The sequence below is a fragment of the Pseudorasbora parva genome, chromosome 3 (assembly GCF_024679245.1).
Source record: "Pseudorasbora parva isolate DD20220531a chromosome 3, ASM2467924v1, whole genome shotgun sequence".
In the NCBI taxonomy this organism is placed as follows: domain Eukaryota; kingdom Metazoa; phylum Chordata; class Actinopteri; order Cypriniformes; family Gobionidae; genus Pseudorasbora; species Pseudorasbora parva.
In genome coordinates, this window is record NC_090174.1 from 16,185,190 (window position 1) to 16,205,402 (window position 20,213).

General features: G+C 39.3%; 1 protein-coding gene across 3 annotated transcripts in view; it reads left to right on the forward strand.

Annotated features, from left to right (window-relative positions):
* arhgef15a (Rho guanine nucleotide exchange factor (GEF) 15) overlaps nt 1-20,213 on the forward strand; it is a 63,003-nt gene that overhangs the window by 36,740 nt on the left and 6,050 nt on the right. For all 3 annotated transcript variants that reach the window (XM_067437934.1, XM_067437935.1, XM_067437936.1), the window contains 2 exons: nt 645-737; nt 1,312-1,466. In XM_067437934.1, coding sequence (XP_067294035.1) covers nt 645-737; nt 1,312-1,466 — 248 coding nt within the window. The remainder of the gene's footprint in view (nt 1-644; nt 738-1,311; nt 1,467-20,213) is intronic.

A 20,213-nucleotide genomic window follows, 5' to 3' on the forward strand; every position in this document is an offset into this window, starting at 1 on the left:
AGGGGAGAAGATTGAGCAGCATAGCTCAAAGGTGATGAGCTAGAGGGGTGGCTCTGCGCCATCAGCCAATGAATTGTCGTGATACTATATAGGGCTTCAGACAATCGGCATGCGGAGGGGCGTACCCCATTTGCGTCATCACGCAGCGTCTTGTTCCCTATTCAGAGAACATAGGTTACGTGAGTAACCTGAGACGTTTTCTGGGCCTGGTGTCTACGTATAAAAGCTTTTCTTTGGCTAACAAGGACATTTTCAGCTCTGAAACTTACAGGATAATCTTATATTACCATGACCTTTTATATATCAAAAGCTCAAGGGAAAGTTGATTTCTCAATTTATCAGCCCTTTAAAATGCTACTTTTGCTATACTTTTCTTAGCATCATAAACAGTCTACTGATAGGCTAATGAAATGTTTTGCTTGATGGAAGACTGTGATTATTTACTGAACATTGATGTGATAATTCTGATTTCCATAAGAGTGTCACATCATGCCTATTGATATATTTGTGGTAAAACCACTGTAAAATGGGAAACTAACACTAAATCTAAACCACTTTTTCAAAAATGATTCATAACGGTTAAATCTCATTTGTTGTATTTGTTTATGTCCAGCTTCGATCACTCACAACCTTCTTGTTTATAGCTTATCATGCAGGCAAACACACAGGTAGGGCAGATGAAACAAATGGAGGAGCTCATACACATCTCTAACAAATTGGAGTTCGACAAACTCAAGGTCAGTAAATTCACTACTGCCCTATTAAAAATACATTTTCCAACAAGGGTTTTTATAGACTATGCCACAGAAGAATATTTTCTTTAGAATGCATCTACTCTTGCTTTACAGAAACAAGCAGGCTTTATTCCATTAATAGAGGTAGTAATAATACCTTAGAGAAGTAATAATACATTAAATATAAATTTAAAAAAATGTATAACATAACATCAATATTTAAAAACTTTCAATGAGCAATTTAGCAATTCAAGAGACCAAGAAAATAAAGTGATTAGAGAAAGGTTCTATGCTAAACTTCTGCATCAAAGAACCATTAAAAAACTGTTCTCATCCTTGTATTTTCAGTAGGTCATTTTTTGTTCTCACCAAAATTCTACAGGAGAATGTTTATTATTGTGAGGACTATATATTTTAATCAAACTTCAGCTAGCAGATTGTCAAAAATTTCAGAAATGTACAATTTTATTTTACTAACTAAAACATGTTTTATTTCAATATGCCAACATTATTATATTTCTTTGCAGGATTAAAATGGTACAATATACAATAATAAGTTATGTGTTTATTTCTACAGGCCATTCCAATTGTTTCTAAAAAACGCTGTTTAGAAAAACAGGGGGAACTTCAAGAGCTAAGCAAAAGAGGGTCTCTCTTCAGCCTCCGCAACAAATGTACTCCGGTATACATGTTCCTCTTCAATGACCTTCTCATTCTCACCATTAAAAAAAGGTTAGAGGCAGATAGTTATTGAGATTAACCTTAAAGGTGAAGTATGTTGTCGATGCAACACTATTGTCACAACTAAAGCGTATTTTTGAAATGCCCCTTTCGCACATAATACAGATGCTTGAGAAGACTTATCTAAACAGGTAAAATAGACTACTTTCAATAAAAGAACCAACATATTAGGAATACTTTGCTATGTGTTGTGAATATGGAATTGAATAGACTAACACTTGCTAAATTCAGAACCACATACTAGTACACTCGGATCGCCAATGTCATGTGATTTCAGCAGTTTAGATCACGTGTCAAACTGCCAAACAGCTGAAATCACGTGACATCCGAATCAATGATCGATTCACTGAGTCATGGCCGTTTGAATCTTTATTTGAGGTTTGACAAACGAGGAAGAGAAGACTGATGCTGAATAAAATCGTAGTTTTTGTTATTTTTGGACCAAAATGTATTTTCGATGCTTCAAGAGATTCTAATCAACCAACTGATATCACATATAGACAACTTTGATGATGTTTGTTTCAGCTTTCTGGACATTGACAGTGTGCATAGACTGCATTTGCTCTGGGACTAAAATGTAAAATATCTTAAACTGTGCTCTGAAGATGAACGGAGGTCTTACGGGTGTGGAACGACATTAGGCTGAGTCATTAATGACATCAATTTCATTTTTGGGTGAACTAACCCTTTAAGATTGCACAAAAACTTAAAGGTGTAAAAAAAAATTCTGTAAAATATCACAAAACCTCTAGGCCAGTGTTATATATTGTGTTCAGTGTTATTTATGAATTGTGAGAAAATTGCCAAGGAACTGGGAAGTGTGAGCCTGTGATGAAGTCGCCTGTCAATTGCATCATATCTGCATTACCCTCTGTTTATTTTTGGAGAAACGCTTTACTCTCAGCAAAGTGTTATAGCAGCCACTGAGCAAAATCACAGAGTAACGTCATACCATAATTTTCAACACACTCACATGTATGTAATATGATAAACAGAGCTTCCTTAACTCAATATTATGAACGGAAGCGGAAATGGTGCAGATGGACTTCCGGTTTTACGTCAGCCATGTGAGGCCGCATAAGTCGGGAGCTCCGCAAACCGCGTTTTATATTTTGATCTAATACTTGACACAGCGTTATTACAGCAAGTTCTAAGGATGTCTTCTAAGAATGGACGACCAGTCTTCACTCGCTTGAGCCTACTGTCGTTTCTCTTCAGAAAGAGATCGCTTCACTGCAAGCTAAGTGCATCGATTTAGAGTGTCTTTCCCGCAGATCCAATCTTCGCTTAATGGGATTTCCGGAAGGTTTGGAGGGCCCACAACCAACGAAGTTCGTGGCAGATGCCCTGGCGGAGATATTTGATCTATCGGAACCTCCACTACTTGGTCGCGCTCATCACACACTTGCACCGAAACCTTTAGAGGGTGGCCGTCCGCGAGCCTTCATGATTTGCTTCCATCGATACGATGTAAAGGAGGATATTTGGCGAAAGGCGACCCGCAGTGGGCAGCTTAAGGTTCAGAGATAAAACTGTGTTCATATTCCCAGACTTCCCACCTGAAATTGCCAAGAAACGGACTGCGTACTATGAGGTGAAACGTCTACTGAGGTCCATGCCAGATGTTAAGTACGGTCTAAAAGGTCTCACCGGCTCAAAATGACAAAGAACGGTGCTGAACATATGTTTGACACTCCAGCCGCAGCAATGGATTTTGTGAAAAAGCATTTATTACCTGCGTGAATTGGTGCAACGTACTGGAAGTTGTGTTTCATTTTCTATGGCTCAGATCGTCTACTATTGAAAGCTCTTAATTCATTTATGGGGTATAATCTTTAGAATATATTATTACTATTATTATTAAATTTCTTTATATATTGTATTCGCTGTAGCCTACTCATTATTCGGTTGTGGAGATGCGTCCGAGGTGAGTCACAATATCTCGCACGCACATTGGGGTGTTTCCTCAGGGGAGCGTACTCTCCAGTTGGGGGAGTGTTAGCTTAGGTCAAGAGCGCATGGTGGGACGTTGTAGTGAGGGTGGGGGGTTGGTTTTCGCGCTTGGGTTCGTGTTGTTTGTTAACGTGTTCGCATTTCTTTGTTCATCTCAAGAGCACAATATTGGGCCAATGATATTTTCCTGTTTTTTCCTGTTTGTATAACTACAGTGCCTTTTTTACAGTGCCTGTCATTTTTTGTGAAGAATCAACAACAAGTGGGACACAATCATGAAGTGGAACAAAATTTATTGGATATTTCAAACTTTTTTAACAAATCAAAAACTGAATAATTGGGCTTGCAAAATTATTCGGCCACCTTAAGTTAATACTTTGTAGCGACTTTTGCTGCAATTACAGCTGTAAATCACTTGGGGTATGTCTCTATCAGTTTTGCACATAGAGAGACTGAAATTTTTGCCCATTCCTCCTTGCAGAACAGCTCAAGCTCAGTGAGGTTGGATGGAGAGCGTTTGTGAACTGCAGTTTTCAGTTCTTTCCACAGATTCTCGATTGGATTCAGGTCTGGACTTTGACTTGGCCATTCTAACACCTGGATGTGTTTATTTTTGAACTATTCCATTGTAGATTTTGCTTTATGTTTTGGATCATTGTCTTGTTGGAAGACAAATCTCCGTCCCAGTCTCAGGTCTTTTGCAGACTCCATCAGGTTTTCTTCCAGAATGGTCCTGTATTTGGCTCAATCCATCTTCCCATCAATTTTAACCATCTTCCCTGTCCCTGCTGAAGAAAAGTAGGCCCAAACCATGATGCTGCCACCACCATGTTTGATAGTGGGGATGGTGTGTTCAGGGTGATGAGCTGAGTTGTTTTTACGCCAAACATAACGTTTTGCATTGTTGCCAAAAATTTCAATTTTGTTTTCATCTGACCAGAGCACCTTCTTCCACATGTTTGGTGTGTCTCCCAGGTGGCTTGTGGCAAACTTTAAACAACACTTTTTTCTTCTTGCCATTCTTCCAGAAAGGCCAGATTTGTGCAGTATACGACTGATTGTATACTGAGTCTCCCACCTCAGCTGTAGATCTCTGCAGTTCATCAAGAGTGATCATGGGCCTATTTGCTGCATTTCTGATCAGTCTTTTCCTTGTATGATGTTGGGATCTCCTTGGGATGTTTAAAGCTTGGGAAATCTTTTTGTATCCAAATCCGGCTTTAAATTTCTCCACAACAGTATCTCGGACCTGCCTGGTGTGTTCCTTGTTCTTCATAATGCTCTCTGCACTTTAAACGGACCTCTGAGACTATCACAGTGCAGGTGCATTGATACAGAGACTTGATTACACACAGGTGGATTCTATTTATCATCATTAGTCATTTAGGTCAACATTGGATCATTCAGAGATCCTCACTGAACTTCTGGAGAGAGTTCGCTGCACTGAAAGTAAAGGGCCGAAAAAGTTTTTGATTTGTTAAAAAAGTTTGAAATATCCAATAAATGTCGGTCCACTTCATGATTGTCTCCCACTTGTTGTTGATTCTTCACAAAAAAATTACAGTTTCATATCATTATGTTTGAAGCCTGAAATGTGGCAAAAGGTCGCAAAGTTCAAGGGGGCCGGATATTTTCGCAAGGCACTGTATTTGGGTTTCGTAAATACATTTTTGTTCTTTCTCCTTTTTTTCCTTTTTTTTCTCTCCTCACTCACCTTAAATGTTGGGCAGTAGGACTAATGCAAAGGGGTTGGTGAGATGGGTTAGCTGGAACTGTAAACGTTTGAATAATCCAGTTAAACGTAATAAGGTTTTGATTCATCTTAGAAAACTTAAAAAAAACGTAGAAAACTTGCGTTTCTTCAAGAAATTCACCTCTGTTCTTCTGACCATTTTAGACTAAAAAAAGATTGGGTGGGTCAAGTTTATCATTCACAGTTTCCACAATTTCCAGTTCAAGTCTAGGGGCTATGCCATTCTTGTACATAAATCTATTCCATTTGTCATGTCACAAGTAATTGCAGATCATAAGGGCAGATATGTCGTTGCAATAGCAACTTTATTCTCAACCCCCTTATTCTTGCTAATGTTTATGCTCCTAATTACGACGCTGCTACTTTCATCTCTTCTTTTTTGGCATGTATACCCGACCTTCATTCTCATTCATTAATCCTTGGTGGAGGTTTGAACTGTGTTTACGACTTGATAGGTCCTCAAAAAAAGTTGTATCTCTTTCAAAAATGTGCCGGGATTATTCAATCTTTTCTGCATAACTATGGTGTTTGTGATGCATTTTGCTTTTTAAACCCTTCCACAAAGAAATCTTCATTCTTTTCTCACGTACATCAGTCATACTCACGAATCGATTATTTCTACCTAGATAACAAATGTCTTCCTCCACCGCAGGATTGCTTGTATAAAAGCATAGTAATATCTGATCACGCACCAGCTGTTTTGGAACTTAGCTTTCCGAAATCACCCCCGAAGAAGCACCAATGGTCCTTTAACCCTTGTCTATTACGTGACAAAGAATTTGCAAATTTGATCTCCTCAAATATATCTTCTTTTCTTGAACTTAATAGTACTCAGAGTATGGCTTATTCTACAATTTTGGGGACCTTAAAATGCTATCTGCGTGGCCTAATAATTTCATATTCATCTTATAAAAATAGAGAGAGAAAGAGACATCTAGATGAATTATCTGGTTCAATAGCAGCTATTGACTCTCAGTATTCACTTAATCCCTCTCCAAACCTATATAAAGAACGTCAGATTCTGCAGACAAAATATAATTTGTTAACAGCTGAAGAGGCTGAGAATTTACTTTTACGAGCTCAACATAGGGTCTATGAGTTTGGTGATAAGACAGGTAAATTATTAGCTTATCATATTCGTAAATCGCAGACATCATGCTTAATACCCTAACTCAGGTTACCATCAGGAACTACCACCACTGACTATAAAGAAATATACTCTCAACTTAAAAAATACTATATTTGTACACCTCTGAATCTCCTCGAGATGCATCATTAATGAATACCTTTTTAGATAAATTAAATTTCCCTACTATAGAGAAGACTCTGAGTGATTGTATAGATGCAGATATTCAAATTGAAGAAATAGCGGATGCAATTGTTTCCTTGAAAACAGGCAAGGCTCCGGGTCCTGATCGTTTCCTATCTGACTTTTACAAGGTATTCTCTAAATTGTTATGCCCTGTGTTGCTTTTGGTTTTTCAAGAGAGTCTTCCGCCAGTTACCGCCAACCTTCTATCAAGCCACCATTTCATTCATTCTTAAGAAAGATACCCCCCCTCCCCCCGATTGTTGCTCGTATTGTCCCATATTACTTTTAAATTATCTATACGGGTTGAAAAACTCTTCATAAAGTAATTTCACCCGATCAAACCGGTTTTGTTAGAAACAGACATTCTTTTTTTAATATTAGGCATCTTCTTGATGTTTTGTATTCACCTCATTCTAACAATGCTGAGGTTGTGGTCTCAGATGCTGAAAAAGCATTTGACCGACTATCTTATAAATGTTTTGGAGAGGTTTGGATTTAGTTTAAAATTCATTTCTTGGATAAGACTTCATGCCACTCCCAAAGCATCTGTACGCCCAAACAATATTGTCTCAGATTCTTTTCCACTGTGTCGGGGCACAAGGCAGGGTTGTCCCCTTTCACCCCTCCTATTTGCTATTGCCATTGAACCCCTGGCAATTGCATTGCGTGCTGACAAAAAGAGTGAAACAAAGTGGCAGGCCCACTTGTCCACGCTGTGTTGTGGAGTCAGTCACTTTGTTTCACTCTTTTTGGTCCTGTCCTAAGCTATTAAGGTTTTGGGGACAAATATTTAGCTGTTTCTCAGATATTTTTAATACAGCAATAGACCTCAACCCGTTGATAGCTTTATTTGGGGTTCTTCCGGAAAATATCAAACTGACAGCCTTAGAGATGGATAATATTGCACTTTGCACACTGCTAGCCAGACGACTTATTCTAATCAACTGAAAACTGCCATCTCCTCCAACCTACCGTCAGTGGGTTTTTGACCTACTTTTTGCCCTCAAACTGTAAAAAATTAAATTCGGAGTTAAACTGAAGCCCGATCTTTTTTTAAGATCTTGGAGCCCATTTTTAGATTACTTTAAAGAGAAAGAATCTGGGTAAAGGTTGTTTTTTTGTTGTTGTTGGGTTTGTTGTTGTTGTTGTTTTTTAGATGTCTATGCATACAGTATATCAAAATGATTATACTTTCATTTATATGTGGGCCTTTATTATACATGTTTTATTTTACACTCAATTCTGCAATGATTCGATGTATATACTGTGCCTTGAGATGTGTATGTGCTTTTCTTTAATGAACATTAAAAAAATTAAATAGAAATGGTGCAGATGACTGTGGCATGATAATAACGAATTGTGAGCCATGTCAGACTCGTTTCTCATTAGCAATCGCTCCAGCAAACTTGTTCAGCTCCACAGCACTCGCCCCTGCTCTGCTTCATACTGCAGTAACGTTAATAATCGCATGAACTTGATTTCTGCCCCAGTCATATCCCGATTCTTTTCCACCGGCTGTGAGGTGAAAACCACATGTCCCAAAATTCTGCACTCAAACTTGGCGTCATCAAACTATGCCTTTGTTTTGAATAGGTACCCTCTAGCAGATGGAAAAGTTGCATAGTGCACCTTTAATTGTAATTTAATACATATTTAATTTTTTTTCATCATTAATTAAAAAGCATTATATCATCATCATCAGCCACACAGCAGTCATAAATCATTACATACAATAGAAGTCTAACCTGGCAGCGAGAGAAAGAACAGGGCTGCATTTCCCGAAACCTTCTTAACACTACGTCATTCTTAAGTTATACCTTAAAGTATCCTTAATGTTAATATGTGTTTCCCGAACCAAATTTAGTTAAGAATACCTTCTTTAAATCATACTTTCATAAGGTTGGTCTGGATCACTCTTAGCTATACCTTATCACTATTAACAGTTAATTCCACTAGTGGCCACCACTGTGCAAAAAGCTTCTTTATATGTCAGTCTATACGAATATAATTCCGAAGTTGTAATATACACCCAGTGTTCAATTAGGCTAGTTGAATTGTTTGTTTGTTTGTTTATTTATTTATTTATTTATTTATTTATTTATTTATTTATTTATTTATTTATTTATTTATTTAATGCAAGGATTAAAATTGTCATAAAAATGTCATAACAAACACTAATGGTTGTTAGCTTTTTAATGATATTATCCAAAGGTACATCAGCTGGCAAACCATTAGACAGGAAAAGCTTAGGAGCCTATTTAAAGAGAATGATTGTGGAGGGGAGTTTAGTCAAACTTTGGCAGCGAGGCAGTGAATAAAATTATGCTAAATCAAAGACGGCGCCATCCACGGAGCCATTTAGTGTATGTGCACTATTTCATACGTGAAAACTTTAGTTCCCTGGCTACCATGTCAGATGCTGCTATTAAAAATAAATTTCGCCAACCACGACAGCAAATTCAGCAGCTATTAGATCTTGTTGGATAGCCTGACAAGCCAGACCCACATCAAGATGTTTGGTCTGGAAACTCACCATTGACAGGGCTCAATCCGAGGGGCGGGATAAACGGTTGTCTTTCAAGCTCCCTCTGCATGCGATAGGATACCACCAACCAGAGCAACGAAGGTGAAACAGAGCTTGTTGATAGATTAAACATTCGCCGTATCCGGTCAGCAAAACGCCAAACACATCTTCCCTTTTTAGAACTTTTTAGAATGACTTCAGTGCCGTTCTTTGTTCTTTTCTCAGAGAAAAGCTTAACTCCAAGTCTTCCAGAGTCGCGATCAAGGCTGATTCGAAAGACCGCCGTTTGCCAGTTTCTGTGTTTACTAGAAGCACGCAAAAGCAACTCGGCCGTCGTCATTATGGCCCCGCCCAACGACTCTATACACAATGTGATTGGCCCGGCAAGAGTTAGGCGAATACAGCTTAGCAGGGTATTGAGAGTTGCTAGACGACACTCGTGGGCAGATTAGATTTGCTGCCGCTAGGGTGCATGTAAATTTCTAGGCTACTTGTTGGACCAACTTTGTAAAGACAAACTGGACGGAGCTACCCCCTCAGCCCTGAAATCCAGCTGCTGGCGGCTCTCCTCTTTCTTTCTTTTTTCTCCGCCATAGTAGCTACTGATTATATGTTTTGCGTGTCTCGTTTTATTGACTAGGCCATCTAATAATATAAATTAGTTATTTACACAATAATGTGATGCAGCTGCTGCGTGGGCAATCATCCCTGGTTGTGGAGTAAATCAAGACACTATGGAAAATATATTGTAATAATTTAAATGACGTGTGATGCTCATGATGCGGTTCAGCATGAGATTGCTGGTTCGTGCACTCCTTTCAGAATGCAGTTTTGTATGATAAATGAAAGTTCAACTATTTCTGAAGTGCGTCTTCTTTATAAAGAACATAATTTTGTTTGCATAACGCAGTGAAACAGCCCCTGCATGAGTAAAATATAGATTCTTGAGCCATCGTTATAAGTCAATTCAGCACCGTAGCCACAGACAGCACCTGCTAACGTCACACTTGCAACCTACTAAGGTATAGTTCGAGGAATACGCCTAGAAATGGTATACCTTCCGTTAAGTTATACCTTTAGAGTCTTTGTAGCGCGTTAAGAGACAACGTTATCGGGAAATGCAGCCCAGTTCAATTTTTATTTTCATTAATTTTTCATTTACATTTTATTTTCAATATAAAACAATATTTATAACTAAATTATACATTTTCTCTTTATTATTAAAAAATCAGTATCATATGCACACATGACGTTATAATAGGCATTACAATTCAAGTTTAATCATAACTGGTAAAACCTGAAAGCCAAAGAAACAAAACATTGTTTTTATTTTATTTTTATTTTTTACTTAATATATCATTCAATATTGCAATTAAACATTATCGTAATGTTGTAAATGAGTACTACCTATCGTGAAATTCCCTATTCTGCCTTCTCGTATTAAATAACCTTTTTATCAAGGTAAAATCTACATATCGTTCCCAACTAAATTATTGTTTAGCGTAAAACATATTAAAGAGTAGTGCACAGGCAGTTGATTCATTAAACGATAAGCTATTTCCTCACAAAAGCAGTTTTATTCAGTGTAATGAAGCCTCTTCTCCATTGACATGAATGCAAATGGCTTCTGGTCTCCTTCACTGTGTACAAAGGGAGTAAGCATTAGCCCAAGGGTTGCCAACTTTGGAACTTTGGCTGGAGTGAGACTCTGTAATACGTCAGTGTTTGCGCATGGAGAAAATGTTTGGTAACCCTGATTTTAAAAATGCCAGTCCTTGTTTACTTAGTATAACCCCCCCCCCCCCCCCCCCAAAAAAAAAAAAAAAAACTAATAGAATGGAAGCTCTTTTTAAAAATAAATAAAAAACAAACATTGTAAAAGAGCAACATCCAAACAATAAGAAATCTCAAATGAGACTCTGGCATGCTAAATAGTTACGCGGTTGGTCTGCGTCCAACTTATTTATTATCTTTCTCCACTCTTTCCTCAATCTAAAAGGTAAGCTAGGTTAAAAAGCTGCAGCCTTAATGCTGATTTATACTTAATGCTACGCTGCAAGTTACGTGTTGATTTTCATTTATACTTCTGCATTTTTGTCCACGTCAATATGCAATTTCAAATGCAGACCGCTAGTGGGCAGTGTCCACAGGGAAGTTGATGGTAACCTATGGGATCAGAATCCCACCAATTGTATTGCAGTTGTAAGGGTGAATCACCGACAGAGGTTCTGACTGCAGGGTTGCCGAACAACTAAAGAAACGTTATCAGCAAGATGGTAGAAAACTACATTTCTTGTCTATAACCACCCACTGCAACTTATACCAATGACGGAAATAAGCACAGTTACAATAGCAAAATATGTGGGAGAGCGTTGCTTTAATGTGACTATATTGTATTGCAATAGGTAACACTTCAAAGTCAATACCAAATCAAAACCAGTTATTAAATCATTTATAATTGAAAGAATTTAATGACAAAATCTGATTATGGTTAAACTTAAAATGGTTACAAAATAGATGTATGAGATGATAAATACTTATACCATTAATCATACCCAGCATGTATAGAATGTTACCTGAGAAAGTGAGAGAGATAGAAAGATAGAAAGAGAGACAAAGAGAAGAAAGCAATGAGAAGAGCCAAAGAGAAGACCCCCAAGATCAGAGAGAGCCAGAGAATAAGACCCAGAGCAACAGTTCCAATCTTCTTTTATCTATCCCTTGACCATGTGACTGAAACCCTGAGACATTCAAACTGACCAATCAGACCAAACTTCCCCCACTGTACTACAGGTGGGGCACCCATTTGGCCTACAGGTCCTCAACATCTCTTTGTTTTTAGGAATCCCAAATGGTCCCACTGATAAGAGAGAGGGGGGTGGAAAACAGTAAAACAAATGTCTGTGTTCAATTTCAAATATCAAATATCACTTCACTTTGACGCTGCATGATGACGCATATGGGGTACGCCCCTGGGCGTGCCGATTGTCTGAAGCCCTTGTAGAATCACGCCAATTCATTGGCTGATGGCGAAGCGCTGCCTCTCCAGCTCATCACCTTTGAGCTATACTGGCGCGCGCCATCTTCTTCCCAGATTTCTCTGCCCTCAGAATGCGGTAGCGTCGCTCCCTTCGTGCGATTTATCTGACCCTTAAAAACTGGATTTAAGCATCTTTCTCCTTCACTACTTCAGCAACCACGGATAGCGGAACTTTGTTCTCCTAACTATATATATATATATATATATATATATATATATATATATATATATATATATATATATATGGGCCTGCCCACGCGTGTGACGCGGTTCAGGTCACTTCGAAATGCAAATATTGCGATATCTCCTTTTTAAAACCCTCCGTTCAAGGCTCTCTCTTAAAGATGTATCTTAAAACCGTTTTAATTCCCCCGGCGCGTGCCCGAATTGGCCAGGTCTCCCTCGGATCCGCGGCCTGGGGTTCGGAGGTTGAGCTCTAGGACACTGAGTGTGAGCAAGCTATTTTCCTTCTCTCACTCCCTCTCCCGAGCGCACCCACGTAGCGAAGTTTGTTCCGCTTGTATGCTCGCACGACTATATGATGCCCTGCCCGGAAGCACGTGAGACTGTTTCTTTCGGCCTGGTTGACATTTTGCTTATGACAGCGTCCGTCTCCGGGGATTTCGGGCCTGTCTCGATTGACGACACTCTCCCGCCTAGCGGCCAGGAAGGGCGGCCTTTTGCGGCCTACTCCAAGCTCGTCGACGCGCTTTGTGCGCGACTGAGAAGCTTGCGATCAATTGGCCTTATGTTCTCTACGAATCGTAATCTTCTAAGCTCGGTGAGAGATTTCTAAATGTGCTAGTGCGAATCGCAGGGTGAGAAGGAAACTGCCGTTTTTCAGCGATCTGCACAACTAGGTCTCCAGATCATGAAAGCAGCCTTTTTCCGCCCGCCTTACTAATGCAGCAGCCGCTCACTTCACCAACCACATTGGTTCTGTGGAGCGCGGTTATTCCGCCATTCCGGCGGTCGAAGACACAGTGGCCTCTCATCTTTCAGTGGTGTTACGCCTAAAAAAAAGAAAAAAGGGCTGTAAGAGAGCTCCGCATGGCCAAGGAGTTTGGCCTTATGGGCTACTAAGCACACCGTGCGCGGTAGGATGCTCGATGGTTCAGGCAGTTCATGCCTAGGAGTACTAGAGATTCTTCTAGCATCTCTCCTTCCCAGCCCAGAGTGCCATCCATTCAAAAGGAATTTCACACCAGAGTCATCCCCCACCTACCACGGTTTGGGGAGCTCGTGGTCGCCCGTTCCGCGACAAAGACCTCAACGGCGCCTGCAGATGAAGCGGCCTGGCAGTAGCTTTCCGTTCCTGCTCCGCCGAGTCGTTCCTGACCCTCCAGGGTACCTTGGATAATACTTGTAAATAAACTGAATTTGGATTCTCACTCCTTCTGCTGTACGCTTTCAATATAACACAAAATCAGTACAGCATGACAGCATGACAAAATTTAGTATTGCTCATAATTTCAAGAGCAAAGGCAGATTCTTATTCAAAATGAGCATTTCTGCCCTCTCTCCTCCTAGCCTGTTCCTTTTTGCATCAACAATGTTGGACGCTGCACTGAACAATATCTCACTGTCAACACTGGTACAAGGAGCACAGAGAAACTTTGCAGCAGTGGCAGCCAGGGTGGGAAACCAAATTTGGTTGACTCCCCAGTACTTCTCAGTACTCACCCAGTTTGCTCTGTCAAATATGTGTGTATTTGAACTCTTGTGCTTGTGCTACTTGCCCCACATTCCTCAGATTCTCCTGCAGGATTTCCTCAAACAGGCCTTTCAAGCTGCTCTTTCTGCTGCTACTGCTGCTCTCTGGCTGTGCCTGTGCTTCTATACATGGGGCTTTATTGGGTTTTTCTGGCACTTTCTCTGGTCCCTCAGGTGTGGTCCTGCCCAGTAACGCCTCAATCTTCTCCACCTCTCGGGTCAGAGCATCCTTGGCATGCTTTATGCTGTCTGCTCCTGTGAAATATCTAAAAACAACAAAGAATTATAAATAAATGTCCTGATGTGTAAAATAAACAAATAAACAACCTCCTCCATAGTAGCTTTTAGTGGTAACATATTAATGCAATAGTAATCAATAATAATGCAATATCTAGTTATTCAAAACACCATTTTAAAATGTTGTTTATAATGTAGACATTTACTAAAATTATTAGACATACCTGTCTTTGAATCGTGGGTCCAAAAGAGCTTTGGATAAACATACAAGCCACTTTCTAAAGCCAAGTGGCGTGTTATCTGTATGCTTTTTGAGCTATCTGTGTGTATGTCTACGCCATGTGATTCTGCCAACCTGACCTTATAGAATTAATATTTATAGCCTAATTTTATATTTTGGAGCAACTAACTCCACTCCTACCCACTCTCAACAATATAAAACCCGTAACATGAAAATAAATGTACAGTCACATGTATTTATTGCAAAAACTGACCAAAAAACAGTATAAAAGTATTAACTCATGTTGCATTCCAAGTCTTCTGAATTCATACTTAATTTATGTGAAGAATAGAGTTGATCTTAATGTTCTAGTCGTCGAAATGATGATCGCGCCCCTTTGTGAACAGAACACACGCATTTCTGATTCAAATGATACATAGGACAAGTTTAGAATGACTCTAACGGTCACGAGACACACGAGAGCCAATGGCATTTTACAATCAAAGCTGACGTAATGACACAATTGGTCACCAGACAAACGACAGCCAATGCTGTATAGCTGACGTGACTTGGCTTCTGGCAGCAATATTTGAAATATATTATTAATCTTTGGCGGATGGACTCGACGTTCTGATCGCTTTTGGGGATTTTCTTCACACAAATCAATCGTTTGGCCTCGGAACACTCGGAATATTTGTACTTTCTGAATAAATTGTGCCTGCAGTCGTATCTGCCTGTTATATCCTGTTTTTTATAATACACAAATGGGTAGGTTTAGGGAAGAGTTTGAGTTACGCATTCAGTGTGTGTGTGTGTGTGTGTGTGTGTGTGTAAGGTAAATAAATTCATAAACATACTAAATTATGTTTTTTTGAAAATGTAAAAATGCAGAATGTTTCTTGTGATGGGTAGGTTTAGGGGCTGTGTGTGATGGGTAGGTTTAGGGGTAGGGGCAGTGTAGGGGGATAGAATGAAACTGCGTTGATAAACACGCTAAAAAGCGATTATGCGTCTTGATAGCATGCCAAAATGGGATACAAATTGGCGTGTCATACATATGCCATTTCATGAGATCAGTCTGAAAAGAGTGGCAATTTCATAGAAGGGCTCATTCTCTATGGTCTTGAATCTTTTCTAGACAGCCTCAAGAAGGGTTGTTTTCATGGTTTTTATACCAGTGTCCCCCTCGTTTTCCCGAGAAAGCATTTCAGCACTGTGACTGAGGGAATGACTTCAGCTGCAGAAGAGCTGGTGGAAGAGCTAATCAGTCTGTTTAGTTCTTCAAATGGTGCCAGAAAAGGGATTATTTTCTCCAGTAAAGCCCACTGGTTAGCCGTAAAGGTCACTGGCAGGTCATGGTCAGCTCCATATGTTGAAATTGACCGCTTCTGCTCCAGTAAACTCTCGACCATATAGTAGGTACTGTTCTACCTCGTTGCTATGTCTTGGTGCAGATATTTTGTGGGCATTTGGAGATATTTTTGAATATCCTCCAGATGTGTAGTAGCCAGTGGAAAGTGTTTGAAATGCGCGACTATCTTCCAGCCATTCGCCACTGCATCACTCACACGTATCAGTGACAGTAGCCCTTCATGCACCACCAGCTGGAGAGTGTGGGCGAAGCATCTTAGTACAAACTTAGTACATTCATCTCGTCCATGGCTTTCTTCATGTTGCTAGTGTTGTCGTGCAAAAAAAAAAAAATGAACGTTGGACTTGGGGTCCATTGCTTTTGAGTGAGTTTTTCTCACTATAGTCCCCTTTGTCTTGCTCACTGGGGTTCTTAACACAGTACGCAAGCTGCTTACATAGGCCTACATTGTGAAAATTGCTCTTCTTCATGTTTATACATCCAACATTAAGTATCGCCAATTTAAGTTTGGAAATAATATGTTGTATTTATAACGTCACACTTATTTATCTAACAATTTATATGTTTTTTCATACATACAGTTATATAGATGGGTTTTAGGAAGGGGTTCCCCCATAAAGGTTCCTCATATTTGAAGGTCCTTCCTTGGCATCATAAGGTTTGAAAACCCCTGCTATAGGGATTACATTTTTGCAGGCCAACCTTGGAATTAGCATCACCACCCTCTGCAAAAACAGATTTTTCCATTGACTTTTGGATAATTATAGAAAATATGCTCTTTTGCCCATAAAAAATTAATGATTGTTGTTCCTCATGATAATCTTAATAATAATAATAATAATAATAATAATAGATTTTATTTATAATGCACTTTTCATTCCGAAGAATCTCAAAGTGCAACAAAGGGAGGGGGGGGGGGGATAACAAAAAAAAAAAAAAAAAAAAGAATAACAAGTAAAAATATAGAATACTACAAACAATCAACCAACACAGAAAACAGAACAGAAACAGAGCTGATGGTGAACAGAAACAGAGCTGATGGTGGACAGAAAACAGCTGATGGTGGAAGTCTCTGTTAGCTCCGCAGCACACTGTGGTCCACTCCATGTTTCAGATTTCTCCCAGCGGCAGTGTCCCGATGGAATTGCCGAGGCACGACAGCTGAAGACCAGATGATGGGTCTTCTTCATGATGATTCAAACGATGGGGGGATCGCTGCAGCACCATGCAGGAGCAGAACATTCCTCCGGGCACTTCTGTGGACACACCGGGGCCGGCGCAGATGTCGCTCCACGGTCGCAATGCAGGACGGAACAGCGGCGCAGCCGAGAAGCAGAACATCCCAACATCATGCCGGACGCCGACGACGAAAGCCCGGATGACGCTAGCCCGGTGCAAACTTCAGCCACCATGCAGCTTAAGCCCAAGGGAGACCACCAGTGAGCACCCGCGGGCGAGAAACATCAAATGTCCTCCAAACCAGAAACCAACCGCAGCAATTCAAACGTAAACATTAGAGAAGCGGTTGAAAACGGCGAAACGACGAACAACGACCTCTCAGTGGCTGCCAGCAATCAGCAACAGTCCCAATTGTAGCTCTGACTGTTAGACTAGTCACAAACATAAGGAAATAAAATAAAATGTAAATCTAATAGTACATTAACATGATTTGTTGTGGGTGGAGAAGCGGCGAACAGACAACGCCAGTGTCCTCTCCCCCACGTTGCCTAGCAACCCAAAAAATAATCCATAATCCCATAATCTTCACAAAGTTTGAAGCATAAATGCAATCAGAAGGAGTAAAAACCTTAAGTGTGTCCATAAAGAACTAAACCACCACCACTCAGCTTCCAATAACTCTTTCAGTCTTAATTTAAAACCTACAAGTTGAAAAGTTTGAGTAAGAATAGTTTGTAATAGAGTATAAACACAAAAAGACTGTAAAAGCATTTTTAAAACAAAGAGTTTTCCTTTTTAAGTTTAATGTCCCCAACAGCCTCTGAAGTCCCATTAAGCAACTTTAACAAGTGCCTTTTTAGACACATAAATACTTAAATAATGAGTGGGGTTTTAACAACACTGAAGCATATGTACTCAGACCAACAGCTTGTTTCGCCATCAGTAAATTGGATGGATGAACATTCAGGTATGATGTTTCCACACAAAATCATTCAGAAGCCATCCCTATTTAATAAAAGATGTTTTAAAAACCTTATCGAACACCTGGCTTTCATCAGAAATTTCAATTAGTTGTATTTATAATAATAATTATTGGCAATAGCATTAGCAGACAAAAATAAATAAATAGTTTTAAATAAATAGGGACAGCATTTGCAGAAAAATAGCAGACTAGGAAAGGACAAGAGATACAGTCGTGGTGAAACTTGTTGGTACCCCTGGTAAATATGATCAAATATGGCTGTAAAAAAATAATCTGCATTGTTTATCCTTTTGATCTTTTATTTAAAAAATTCACAAAAATACAAACCTTTCATTTAAGTAAAATAATTGACAATGGGGGGTAAATCACATGAAATAAATGCTTTTCTCTAAAACACATTGGCCACAATTTTTGGTACCCCTAGAATTTTAAATGAGTAAAATACCTCTGAAGTATATTTACATTAATATTTACATTTTTTAGCACACCAAGGTGACAAGCAACATTAAATTGTCCAGCTAGAATGTCTTGTTTCACAGGAGTATAAATATAAAGAGTCATAAAACCTAATTCCCTTAATTATTTATCACAATGAGTGAAACCAAAAAATATAGTTCTGATGTGCAGCAAAAGATTGTTGAGCTTCACAAAATAGAAAGTGTCTGTAGGAAAATAGCTAAAGCATTGAAAATCCCCATTTCCACCACCAGGGCAATAATTAAGAAGCTCCATTTAACTAAAGATGTTACAAATCTGCTTGAAAGAGGACGTGTGTGTATATTGTCCTAATGCACAGCGATGAGGAATGTTTGATTGCACAAAGACTCTCCAAGGATCACAGATGGAGAATCGCAGAGATTAGTTGAGTCCTGGGGTCAGAAATTCAAACAACCCCTACATCATCACATTGTTTGGGAGGGATTCAAGAAAAATCCTCCTCGCTCATCCAGAAACAAACTTCAGCACATTCAGTTGTCAGACACGACTGGAAAGTCAAAAGGGACTGGGTTCTGTGGTCAGGATGAAACAAAAAAGTACCCCATGCCCACGGCTGAAAATACCACTGGATCTTTAATGTTGTGAGCCTATTTTTTTGCTGGAGGTCCTGGACATCTTGTTCAGGTACATTGTATCATGGATTTGAGCAAATACCATAAGATAAAAAATCAAAACCTGATGGATTCTGCTAGAAATCTTATAATGGGCCATGGTTGGATCTCCCATCAGGACAACAATCCAAACATCAAAATCAACACACAAATGGGGCACTGAGCACAAAATTAAGCTTCTGCCATGACCGTCCCAGTTTCCTGACCTGAACCCTATAGAAGATGTGTGGCTGAACAGAAGAGAAGAAGCACCAGCATGGATCTGTGAATCTGAAGGATCTGGAGAGGTTCAGTATGGAGGAATGGTCTCTGATCTCTATTCAGGTGTTTTCCAAACTCATCAGGCATTACAGAAGAAGACTCAGAGCTGTTATCTTGGGAAAAGGAGGTTGCAAAAAGTATTTAATAAAAGGGTACCAACAATTGTGGCCAACGTGTTTTGGAGAAAAGCATTAATTTCATAATGTGATTTACAATCATTTACAATTATTTTACTTTAACGAAAGGGTTCGATTTTTGTGCATTTTTAAATAAAAGATCAAAAGGATAAACAATGCAGATTTATTTTTTACAGCCATATTTGATCATATTTACCAGGGGTACCAACAATTTTGACCACGACTGTAAATACAGAACAACTTTAGGTGATAACATACTACAGCAAAAAAAAGGCAAAGTGGAACAAACTCAAAATCAAATGGTATGAGGGAAGTGATAAAAAAGAAATCAAGGTAAGCGATAACGCAACACAACAGACAGTGCAAAACAGTCAAAAAGCTTGAGAAAACAGGAACGTTTTTAACAGACACTTAAAAACTGACAGGGTATTAGCCATTCTAATCTCTAAGGGCAGGTTGTTCCAGAGTTGCGGCCCTGCCACTGCAAATGAGATATATTACACGAGAAAAATAAATTACAGATGTCTTCACTTTAATTTTTACAAAAGGTACATATATCTGCTACATCACAGTATTTGGACAAAAGTGCATTAAAAGGGTAAATATTATGCAGAATTTTTATTTTAAATTTTTATTTGGTATGCAATATTTATATGTCAGTAACCATGTTCTCCTCCAATGAATATTATCTACTACCCCCCCCCCCCCCCCCCCCCCAAAAAAAAAAAAAATCCCTTTCGGAGTAATTAAGGCCTCGTCCACACGAAGTCAGCGCTTTCCTAATCCGATCATTTTTTTTCCTCGTTTCAAGAAATATCTGCGTCCACACGGGATTAAGAAAACGGACTAAAAACGATGTAGTTTGCATGCCAGGCCAGTGTGTGGCGCTGTAATTCTGCAACAGTGGTCGGAGGTGAGCCAAAATCTCACAATGAAATAACAATAA